Source organism: Euphorbia lathyris, chromosome 8 (genome assembly GCF_963576675.1).
Source record: "Euphorbia lathyris chromosome 8, ddEupLath1.1, whole genome shotgun sequence".
In the NCBI taxonomy this organism is placed as follows: domain Eukaryota; kingdom Viridiplantae; phylum Streptophyta; class Magnoliopsida; order Malpighiales; family Euphorbiaceae; genus Euphorbia; species Euphorbia lathyris.
This window is the reverse complement of record NC_088917.1, coordinates 37581946-37594498: the sequence shown is the minus strand read 5'-3', so window position 1 is coordinate 37594498 and position 12553 is coordinate 37581946. Positions and strand designations below refer to the sequence as shown.

At 37.8% G+C, this 12553-nt stretch overlaps 1 protein-coding gene across 1 annotated transcript; it reads right to left on the bottom strand.

The window, feature by feature from the left end:
* Positions 1–828: 828 nt before the first annotated feature.
* Positions 829–2025, bottom strand: LOC136204176 (NDR1/HIN1-like protein 13). Its single transcript, XM_065995377.1, has one exon. The coding sequence runs from the start codon at positions 1842–1844 to the stop codon at positions 1038–1040; it is 807 nt and encodes a 268-aa protein (XP_065851449.1). The 5' UTR covers positions 1845–2025; the 3' UTR covers positions 829–1037.
* Between the last annotated feature and the right edge of the window lie 10528 nt (positions 2026–12553).

The following is a 12553-nucleotide window of genomic DNA, read 5'->3' as shown; positions in this document are numbered from 1 at the left end:
ATGCAATTGAGCATATTAACCTTTTATTGCAATCAAAACAAATCAAATGTAAGATGTTTTATTTTTAGAAACTGCTTTTTAATTCTAAATAGAGAATAAAAAAATGTTTAGTAAAATATGGGGTTTTTTATTTTTTAATTCTTAATAAACAATGAAAAGTATTTAGTAAATGTAAAAAGCATCATTAGACCCCGAATCTTTCATTTTTTGATTCATTAAACTCTTGATCTTTTATTTGGATACATTACGCCCATGATCATTTATTTTTTGTCTCATTAAGCCCTTGATGATCAAATTAGTAAGTTGTGAATATATAATTCTGTTAAAAAAATGTTATTAAATTCATTTGTATTTGAAATTATTAAAAAATATATTTTTTACAGTTTGAATTAAAAAAAATTACAGTTTTTCTATAGCCACATTACACCCCAAAACTGCTTTCAAGCAGTGAAAAAATAAAAATTTCGAATACAAGTGCAATGAATAATAATCTGTTAACCGAATTACATGTTCACAACTTGCTAATTTGGTCATCAAGAACTTAATGAGACAAAAAATAAATGATTATGAACTTAATGTATCCAAATAAAAGATCAATGACCTAATGAACCAAAAAATGAAAGATCAGGGACCTAATGATACTTTTTGCCTTTAGTAAATACCAATAAAATCATCAACATATAAAATCCACCGCATCATCTATTTCTAAGAGCAACCGTAAACAGCCTCAATATTTAAAAAAAAAGAAATAAAATGCATCAATCCCGTCAAGATGAAACCTCAGTTTCCCCAATATTAATGGAAGCTGTATATGGATTCATGTATCAATAACAACAAACCCGTCAAGAAATTTCATAATGTAAAAGTTGTTGATTTCACCACGTGTTTTCTTTTTCTTTCTGAATCTACTAACAAATCCAATATCTCCTTTCCCAATCCATAATTTCACTCTTTAGAAGTTTACAAATCCAAAATTAATAATAAAAGAACAATTAAAAAAGTTAAATTGAAAAGCAAAACCAGCACTGATAATGAGATCAGAAAGTCCATTTCCAGATCTTGATTCTCAGATCAACCTTACATTTGGAACCACTAGTCACGGCCACCGTCGGCGACTTACCTTTCGGTACACTTCCTTTAATTTGGTCACAAGTAACTCTGATTCCCACTTTCTTCGTCTTCAATCCGCCCATCTTCGCTTTCACTTTAGTGTCCAGCTGAATCTTCAATGTAACCGCCGCACCACTCTTCTTCTTCTTCAGATCCGATCTCAATGAATTAACAGACTCTGCATCCAGATCATTCGACCCCGAAACAACAACATTTCTAAAACTCGTCTGATTCTTCTTCCTCAAACTGTGCGCAGGCAATGTCCCGTTCCCGAGGAACACACCATTGGAGTAGGAAGACATAGTGAAGGAATCATAGAAGAAAGTGAGATGAGAGTTAGGGTTTTTGGAGATTACAGTGAAATTAACAAGAGTAGATAGATGAGAGGAGGAGGAATCGGCGGAGGTAGTAAGATTGAGGCGGTGAATGCGGAGGGAAGGAATGGAGAACTGCGGCCGGTGAGGGCGGTACAAGATGTAAACAGCAGTACCGGCAATTGCAGCAACGAGGAGGAGCAATAGGAGGATGAGAACCGACCAAAAGCAGCAGCAGCAGCAAATGCTACGACCACTGCGGGAATGGCGACGGCGGTTATGCGGCTGAGGTCGGTAAGGAGCGCGAGCAGTGGGGTTATAAAGATGCGATTTGGCAGGCGGTGGTGGAGGATTAGCACCGTTGGCGACGGCGGCGCCATTGGCGGCAGGTTTGGAAGAAGGGAAGACTCTATCCGACATTTGCGGGCGGGGAGGAAATTGAAAATTGGGGGAAAATGAAGAGGTAATGAAACAGAGAGAGGAAGAGGAGGAAATGTAAAGGGAAATGGAGAAGAAGAGAGAAAGAAACAGCGGACCAAATTTAGGAATGTGAGGTAAAAGCGTAAAAAATCAGACTTTGAGGTCAAGTCTCTGTTTTTGTTTAAGTTTTGGTAAGAACAACATTTATGTACACGTAGGATTAGCTTCAATATTGTGTTGGTGCTTGACACGTGATGGTGGCACGTGGGCTCCATCCGCAGATCAGAAATCTTAATCATCTTTTCAACTTTGATTTAGAATTAATGCTTGCTTACTATTAATTATTGGTTTTTGACTCTCCTTCCTTATATTATATGCATCTATTGCTCTCCTGTCTTCATCACTAATTACTCTTTCTTTCCATTACAGTGAATCTTATAAAATTAAGGGACAACGTAAAAAAAAAAAAAAAAAAAAAACATCTCTAACAAATCAAAATATGTGTATTTTCTACAATTGGATAAACAAATTAAAATCTTAGTATTTTCATCGGATTTATTACTAAATTTATTTTAAAATTATTGGAGGAACTGCTTTATATATTTCGGATATCAAATATGAGTTCTCAAATTACCTTTTGTAACGTAAAATTCCATTGAGTCGTTACAGCGAAATAATCAAACCGTGATTTCGTATTACTAATCACACATCTCCTACGTTAATGTCAAGTGAGAGGAGTTGCAACGATTCCACGAACTAATAACAAACATTGAGTGAGAGAGAAGAGGTACGCATCCATCATTATTGATTATTGATAGAATTGGAATCCTTGCTTGGTTCATTCCTTTCACTAATACTTATACAATAATTATAAATAAATATCTCTATAATTGCGGCTCTAACTAGGTAATTGAAATACAATCAAATTGTGATCTTCACAAGATTTTAGGGGATAGAATATGGTAACAGATAAAATATGGTAACAAAAAGTTGACTTATTCTAATACACCCCCTTAGTCGAAACTGGAGGAGGATGTACGTTGAGACTAGAGCGGAAGTCTTCGATTAATTGAATTGGTAGACCTTTGGTGAAAATATCCGTAATTTGGTGACGAGAAGGTATATGGAGAACCCGAACTTGACCACGTGCCACTTTCTCCCGAACAAAGTGAATATCCATTTCAATATGCTTTGTGAGTTGATGTTGAACAGGATTTCCTGAAAGGTAAATGACACTCACATTATCACAATAGACCAAGGTGGCGGTGGAGAGAGGGTGGTGAAGCTCGAGGAGGAGGTTGCGGAGCCAACATGTTTCAGAGACGACATTGGCGACGCCTCAGTATTCGGCTTCAACACTAGAGCGAGAGAGTGTGGGTTGTCGTTTTGCAAACCATGAAAGCAAATTGTCACCTAGATATACACAATAACCAAAAGTTACCGTCGGGTGTCCGGGCATCCGCCCCAATCCGCATCGGTGTAGGAGACCAATTTGTTGAGTGATGTGCGATGAAGATGAAGACCCAGATGAAGAGTTCCTTGAAGGTACCGGATTATGCGTTTGAGTGCATTGATGTGATGGGTGCACGGATCATGCATAAATACACAAATTTATTGCACGGCATAAGCGATGTCCGGTCTCGTGAGAGTCAAGTACTGTAAGGCTCCGGCAAGACGTCGATAAGAAGTGGGATCATGATACAGATTGCCAGAGGAGGTCCTGAGCTTAGCTTTGGTGTCAAAGGGTGTGAGACATGGTTTGCATGCTGACGTACCGGCTTTCTCAATAATTTCAGCTGCATATTTTCATTGAGAGAGAAAGAGGCCACCAGATGTGCGAGTGACAGAAATACCTAAAAAATCACTTAGAGGACCTAAGTCCTTCATAGCAAACTCGGAGTCACGAAGTTGATCTGAAGAGGAAGCTAAAATGATATCATCAACATAAAGAAGCTTGTAAGCAATGTTAGCTCCATCACGATAAATAAAAAAAGAATTATCACACCGACTGTGAGTGAAACCCAATTTAGCTACAAAAGTCGCAAACCATTGGTACCATGCACGGGGTGCTTGCTTAAGTCCATATAAAGATTTTTTAAAGTAAGCACACATAAGTGGGATGAGCCGAATCACGAAAACCTAGCGGTTGAGACATGTACGCCGTTTCATGTAGGTCGCCATGTAAGAAGGCATTCTTGATATCAAGTCGGTGGAGACTCCAATTTTTAGAGAGAGTGATGCTAAGAACGGCTCGGATGGTGGTAGGTTTGACAACTAGACTGAAAGTCTCCCCACAATCGATACCAGCTTGTTTTTCGACACCATTACCGACAATGCGTGCTTTGTGACGAGAAAATGAGCCATCTGAATTGTATTTAAGCCTGAAAAGCTAGAAACTTGGAATAACATTAGCATTAGACGGACGGGGTACTAAACCAACGTCTTATTTTTAATGAGAGCATCGTATTCATCGTGCATAGCTGATTTCCAATTATGGTCATTTAATGCATTACTATGGCTAGTGGGTAATGGTGAAGGTTTTTGTTGGGTATGAGTGTGTAGCTTCAGAGGCTGTTTTGGTTTGAAGATGCCATGTTGAGCTCGAGTGCGTATCAGAGGAGAGTAAGGTGGTATGGGTGTCGAGGGTACTGCTGGATGTGAAGTAGTAGGATTTGGATTTGGAGAGTGATGAGAGGACATGGGAGTGTTTGGGGAGGCTTGCTGGAAACACTCGGGAGAGAGTGGTGGGGATTGGACCAGAAAAGTGGGCTGGGCACGGCAGGAGAGTCGGGTTGGGCCGTGTTAGGCGTTGCTGGGTCAGCAAGAGGCTGATCCGTTGTGGTGTGGTCCAAGAGTGGAGGGGAAGATTGTATGGTGGCATGTAGGGGTAGTAGTCCTGCACTTAGAAAGTCATAGGAAGATGAACTAGGTTGATTAAGATTAGAGAAGGGAAATTTGGACTCATAAAAAATAACATGTCTCGATACAATAATTTTATGAGTTGATAATTCATAACACTTATATCCGCGATGATGTGATGGATAGCCGAGAAAAACACAAGGTGCCGAGCGGGCTTGTAGTTTATTGCGGGAGGTGGATGGAATTAAGGGGTAACATAAAAAAACCAAAAACCCGAATATGCGAGTAGCTTGGAACTCGATGAAAGAGAAGGGTGGTGGGTGTTTGGTTATTGGGAATGATATTTAGTAGGTAGGTGGCCATGTGCAGGGCATGGTGCCAAAATGAGGCGTGGGCTAGGAGAGTGTGAATGATGTTTTTGATAGTGCGAATCTTTCTCTCGGCTTTCCCATTTTACGGAGATGTGTAAGGGCATGAGAAGCGAAAAGTCATTCCATGATAAGCACAAAAATTATGAAATGAGTTATTGTTATATTCTCTTCCATTGTCACATTGCAAACATTTTATGTCTCTTTGAAATTGGGTTTTGACATAAGCATGAAAGCATGTGAAAATGGAAAACACTTGTGATTTGTTAGCAATGGGAAAAGTCCATAAGAAATTTGTGCAAGCATCAAGAAACAATACATAATATCTATGGCCACCCAAACTGAGTGTGGGTGACGTACATAAATCACTATGGATAATATCAAAGGGCATAGATGTTACGGATTGAGAAGCATAAAATGGTAATTTAATTTGTTTCCCCAAAGGACAAGATTCACAAAAAAAAAAAACAATTATCCTGAAATTTAATTATGATCTGACTGATACTCTATTTATAGAGGATAAAAAAATGAATAGAAGTATGTTTAGATCTGACACAAACTGAGATCTAAGATGTTTTAAATAAACATTTCTCATGACAGGTTCTATGATGAGATCTGCTACCATCTCATGAGTATATACGTATATACTTGATATTAATTTCTTCGTGTGTGATTAAGTTTCCATCATAATAGTGCTTTAATCTTTCTATGCCTTTGACTTGCTATGAAACTTCAATCCTTAGCAAAAGCTTATAGTAGTTTGATTATTACTATTAATCACTACAAAACTATGTGAGGGACTAATATTTAAATTGTTCATAAACATTTTAACCATACTTCCTCTTGTGTTGATGATGAATATCATTGATACTAAACTCTTATGGAAGATAGGGAATCATCAAGTTTTCTTAATACTCCATGAATATGACTTTTAGCGTAACTAGAAAACATATGTAGATGAAGATTTTCTTATATCAAAGTCTCCTGCCTAATCCACATTTGTATATTCTCTTCCGCAGTTGTCTTGAGATACCTTAGTATTCTCTTTACAACAAACCAATATGCTAGTCCATGATTGAACATATATCTACTCACTTGTGACAAATATCGAGTCTTGTACACGATATAGTGTACATCAGACTTCACATTAACATGAGAAACGTTTTTATATGTTCAATATTTTATTGTGTTTAGGGACACATTTTAGTGCTAAAGGTCAAAACCTTGGCTATTGGGCTATTCTATGGACTTATCAATTTTGCATATTAAATCATTCAAAGATGTTGGTGAACTTGAGTGATCTCTTGAAATCTGAACTTCAAGAAAATATAGTGTTTCTTCCATATAATTTATTTCAAGGCTTGAAACTTTGATTATAGATCAATGTCTTCCAGCTATGAGTATGTCATTAACATATGATGGCAAGATGCTGATTTTGTTTACAGAACATTTTATATAAATGAGATAGTATTCTTCAATTAGATTGAAGTTTTCAATATCATTCTTATTATGAAACTGAACATACTATTGTCTTGAAGATTAGTTAAGGCCAATAATTAATTTAATCAGTTTGCAAACTTTTTATTCACAACCTTATTCAATGAAAATTATTTGTAGTTTTCTTCATTTAATTCTCCATAGAGAAAAAGTAGTCTCTACATCTATTTGATGTAGCTCTAGGTCTAAACTTGCCACTATAGCTAAAAATAATTTTATTGATTTGAAACTTACAATAGATGAGAAAGTTTCCTTGAAACCAATCTTTTTTGTTGTGTATAGCCTCAAGCGACCAGACAAGCTTTATATTTTTCGATACTTTCATCAGTCTTTCACTTTTATCTTGAGAACACATTTGTTTTCAATTTCTTTCTTCCTTTTGGTAGGTCAATAGTTCGGTCTTACGGAAGCCATTTTCTTCTTCCATTGCTTTAATTCATTCATTTTGTGGGATACTAAAAAGGTCGTGCCTTTGATACTAAATCATTGACATTTAACTTTTCTTATGATGCAGTTTTGAATCTTGATAAAAGTATCTAATATATTCATTATAATTTCAGAATGATCCCACTTGAACCATGTTCCACATCCTCACGTCGAATTAGAAATCATATTCCTACTTAAGATAAGATCTAGAATATTCGAAACGTTTTTGAGGTACTTGAACCTTTTTTTCCTTAAAATTTCTCCCACTCGAAGGAGACATCTGTTCGAATCTAATTCCTCGTATTAAGTGTGATCATGGTCGATATCTCCGACTAGAAAATAGCATCTCGTGATTTGAATTATGTCACTTTTAATTTTCTCCCACTAAGACATATCAATCTGATACGTCTTGGTATATATTAAAAATACGCTATATTACCTCATGGAGCTAATTTCTCAAACCAACTTGAGGTATCATGAGTAAAACAAATGGTGACCTGTTCATAACTCATATGGAGTAGAAGTGGTATATGATGACTTGTGGAAAAATCCTTGATCAGAGCACTTCCCTGTGAGGCGCCGTTGGGATCGGCCGGGGACACTCCGATGCCAAAGTCAGTAATATTTCTAAGAATAAACTGTAAGCACAAAAGTAGAGAATCAATATGTGTACCTTTGATCCTAGGAAGCTGGGGTATTTATATAGGTTTTTGTAACCTTCAGCATTAATGGGGAAGCAGGTGAAGAGTCGTGTCATTACTCGTCTTTAATTGCTATCAATTCTCCATTAATCCCAGTATTTAGCATTGAAACCCTCAGAGTTGAGGTATTCGAACAGTCAAGTCTTTATTCCCCTTTAATGGCTATTAATTGCCATTTAATTGTATTTATTCCCATTCATGGATGGTAATAAAGGCGCCTTTTCGTATTCTTTGATCCGTCAAGGCGTATGTACGCTCTCCTTGAGAGCTATGGTGGGTCTCCGCTACTCGCTCTCATCGGGCGTATCTCGTTATGGCATATCTCGCCATGGTCCACGTGGCGTGGCATAATGCTAGAGACTCCTTCCTTTTCCTCATTATTTGCATATTCGCCCCTGCATTAATTATCATTAATTCCACATTAATCATGCATAAATATCTCTTTTAGAAGAAATAATGGTTTGCCATTATTTCTATTAATTTTCCCTTATTCCTTATTCAAGAATAATTTGGGTTGTTATCAGAAGCCCCCCTAAAGATATAAAAAGCTCTTTAGGGCTGTCTAAATGGTGTTTTATTTTTCCATCTTGGAGGAAAGTGGACCCGCCCTAGATGGGATCATATATGGATATGATGCACTTTTATGGGTTTTTTCTTCTTCGTGAATAGGTGGTCAGCTGTATCCATTGTTAGCCTCTAGGGGCTTTTTGAGAGTTATATTTCTTTTAGAAATGGAATAACCCGCCCTTTATGGGACCATTTGTTCCTACCGCATAGGATTATGATTCGCCTTAGGGACTTTTTTTCTTCAGTTCTTCCATATTGAGGAGAATGACCCGACCTTAGGGATCAGTAAGAATGATTAGCCATTTAGGGACTTTTGTGCATTTTGTGGAAGGTTTTGGCACTCTAGGCACTTGCCTTTTTAGCCTTTACTCATTTTCCAAAGTGTTTTTACTTTGCATTTGTGAAGGCGAGACTTCGTTATTTCTATGATGAAGATGTGAATTCATTACTTTGATGAAGACGAGGCTTCATTGTTTGGAGATGAAGACGAGGCTTCATTGCTTGGATGAAGACAAGGCTTCATTATTTGGAGATGAAGACGAGGCTTCATTACTTGGATGAAGATGAGGCTTCATTATTTGGAGATGAAGACGAGGCTTCATTACTTGGATGAAAACGAGGCTTCATTATTTGGAGATGAAGACAAGGCTTCATTATTTGGATGAAGACGAGGCTTCATTACTTGGATGAAGACGAGGCTTCATTACTTGGATGAAGACGAGGCTTCATTATTTGGAGATGAAGACGAGGCTTCATTACTTGGATGAAGACGAGGCTTCATTATTTGGAGATGAAGACGAGGCTTCATTATTTGGATGAAGATGAGGCTTCATTATCTTGGATGAAGACGAGGCTTCATTATCTTGATGAAGACAAGGCTTCATTGTTGGATGAACCCTTTTCTTTCCAGAACTATTTTTACTAATGCATTATATCTTTTAGCAAGTAACTTTTTAGAATCTGGTTTAGGATTTCTCCGATTGTTTAGGGTAGGTGGCCAGCCGTACCCCAATGTGTGAACCTTTGTGAAGGTTAGAAGCTTTTATTCCTGGTGAGGAAGTTAAGTTGCCTTAGGCGATCGATTTGCTTCTTATCTTTGAGGTGAATCGATCCGCCGCCAGGTCTTGAGACTCTTCTTTGGGAAGAGTATTTGAGAGTGTAAAGTTCTCACGTCTGAAAAATGTTTTAACTCTGTCTCTGACGACGATCAATCGTTTCCTATCTTTGAGGTAGATCGATCCGCCGCTGAGATTATTGTTCTCCTATCTTTGAGGAGAAAGTTTAGTGTGTAATTTTCTCATGTTTGAGATAATTTTAACCCGCTTTTGATGGTGACCAATATTGTTCCTGTCTTTGAGGAGAGAGTTGAGCTCATTTGAAAGCTCCTGAGGGTCTGTGCTTCTTATCTTTGTGGAAAGGGGATCTGCCCGTGATGGGGATCAATTGTCCTATCTTTGAGGTAATTGATCTGTCTGTGGAACTTTTCATTCGCCAGCCACTGGGCGTATATCAGGAATAAAAGCTAGGCAAATGAATATAAGAAGTATGGCGAGAAAGAATAAATTATAAAATATAGGATACTATAACAGTTTAATGCACATATAAGAATACGTAAAAATACTGATTTTTAGGCCTATGGTTCCGTCTTTTCTGAGCAACTAGAACCGCATCCTCAATGATGTTTAACTTATGAGTAATCACATCTGGGCTTACTCCTGTGGGGATCTCATTCTCCTATGCAAATAGGCTTTCAAACTCAATGAGAACTTTCGTAACATCCTCCTTGATCTCGGGTTTTAATCCTTTGGCGATCCGCACCCGCTTTCCATCAGCAATAAGGAGCGTTTCTGTGTCGCCCAAAGCTGTAGTGACAAGTTCATCTTCCTCACCCTCGTCATCTTTGAATTGTGGGCGGATCGATAGCGACGCCGAGTAGGTCTCTTGAACCGCCTTTTGGTTCCCACTAATCATTATTCCTCATTTGCTGGTGGGAATGTACATTGCCATACGACGGATGGAAATTAGGGCTGCAACCTCTGAGATGAATGCCGCCCAAGAATGATGTTATAAGCTGATTGTCCATTCATAATAGAGAACTCTAGATCACCAATCCACGCTTGATCATCATCCTCCAGCTTGCATTCCAAAGTTACCTGGTCCTTGGTCCGGATAGTGTGACTTGTCACTCCCATGATGTCAACAATGGTTGTTTCTATTTGGATCGGATCAACCTTGAGTTTGGCGAATGCACCTATGGTGATGACATGGCAAGAACTGCCCGTGTCTACCATTACTCGCTTCATTTCATCTCACATCCTTCAATTGTCAACGCATCTGTATGTGGAGAGATTACTGGACCTGTTTCTGCAAAAGGGGCAATTGAGGGATGTTTTATCCAGAACGGATATTTTTGCTTTTTCCACGGGTGGCTGATACACTGGTCCATCTGCTATGACATTAATGACACTTTTGAATTTCTTTTTGGGATCTGTCTTCTACTTGTCGTCTTGTTATTTGTTATTCTGGACAAAGCTATCTAGTTTGCCAGCTCCCAGCAAGCTTCAGTGTGGTGGACAACCTGTAGTACGCTTTGGCGTTTCTTCCAACGGTTACATGCTCCCCTCCTTTGGGTTCGGGATATGTAATGTCCCGCTTATATTGATTCTTTTCTTTTATATTGTGGCAAGTTGGAAGCTTTAATCATTTTTTCCGCCTCGTACCCCATGATTCGCACTGTGAATGGCGAATTCCTGTTAACTAGATGGCGTATCTTTCCGCATTGTTCTCTTGTCTATCTATAGCAGCATACACTCGCATTTCAATCTCATCATCCGTGTGTTCAATGTTGAATCATGATGGTGAAGCCGGCTCTTGATCTTGATCTCGATCATGTTGAGGTTATGCTTGGAGCTATGGTTTAACGCGGATGGATGTTGTCACAATCGTGGGAGCCATTTTATCTAGCTTCGAATATCTTGTCCCCGCATCCTTCAACATTTTGCTAATATAATAGATGGAGAACTGCTGACCTTCTTCTTCTTGAATAACCACAGTGCATATAGCTTTATCCATGACAGATTGATACAAATGCAGGTCTCCCCTTCAGATTGGTCTGCTCATCAAGGGTGGTTCTGCTAGGAATTGTTTTATACCTTGATATATGCTTGTTGACAATCTTTCTAGTACGATGATCCGCCCGTTCAACCTCTGGATCTTTCTCACCCATAGTGGGGCTTTCATTTAGGCGCTCTTTTCACCTTTTTCCTCGCATGGCTTTTATTTAGGCACTCTTTTCACCTTTTTCCTCGCAGGGCTTTTTACTTTATCTGGATTTGCTCTAACTCCTTTTTTGCTAATGACATAGTCAATGAATTTTTCTGAAGTGACTCTAAATATACACTTCTCTGGATTGAGCTTTATTTTTCATGCTAGTGTTTGGCACTGGTTGCATTATTAGCAATTCCCTTGTACCTGTGGGTTAGCACTGAAAGAACTCCAGAAGTGGGGCATATCCTGTCCATTATTAAAAGATTGTGGTAAGGCATAAAAGCTATATTCACTTACCTTGGGGATTAATGGCTTGATCCATAGAACTGACTTCATAGTGAAAGACTATTTGCATTGACCTTTGTTGGCAAATATCATGTACGATGCAATGTCTCTTTATGGAATTCTTAGTTCATCTTGGAATCAATTTAGTAATTCCTTTACGTTGGTCCCTGACTCTAGAATGAACTTAGTCAAGGGATAAAACCGAGTAAATATTATATGTCAAACAAATTCATAATAGAATTTTATTCATGATTGTGTTAATAATACCACATATAACGGTCATAACCATAAAGATTACTACTGCACATAAATATCATAATGAATTCTTAATAAATAACCATAATGAAAATGGTTTAAGAACAATGTCCTTTTGTATTTCAATGCACATTAATATCCAAGATAGCATATTTATTTTAAACATCATAAAAGTTATGACATTCTATATTGGGAAAGATATCTTACATAGTTGCTATTTACTTGCAATCAATATTGTGCATCCATGCATTAATGACATTCAGAGATCATTAATGCCTCGTTTGGATGAAATATAATTAAAGTAAGGTAAGTGATGGTTTAATAATGTAGTTATATATGAAATTACTCATATATCATTTCATTTGTATAAATAAAATAAATACAAAGGGTAATTTTGGAAGAAAAAATACATGTACCGTGATTCTCCTCCAATTCGGGGTGTATGGAAAATTACCCAAAATTCATCCTCACATACCTTCATATA

Coding starts and splice junctions, on each gene's coding strand:
- LOC136204176 (XM_065995377.1), bottom strand. CDS start 1,844: ATGTCGGATAGAGTCTTCCCTTCTTCCAAACCTGCCGCCAATGGCGCC.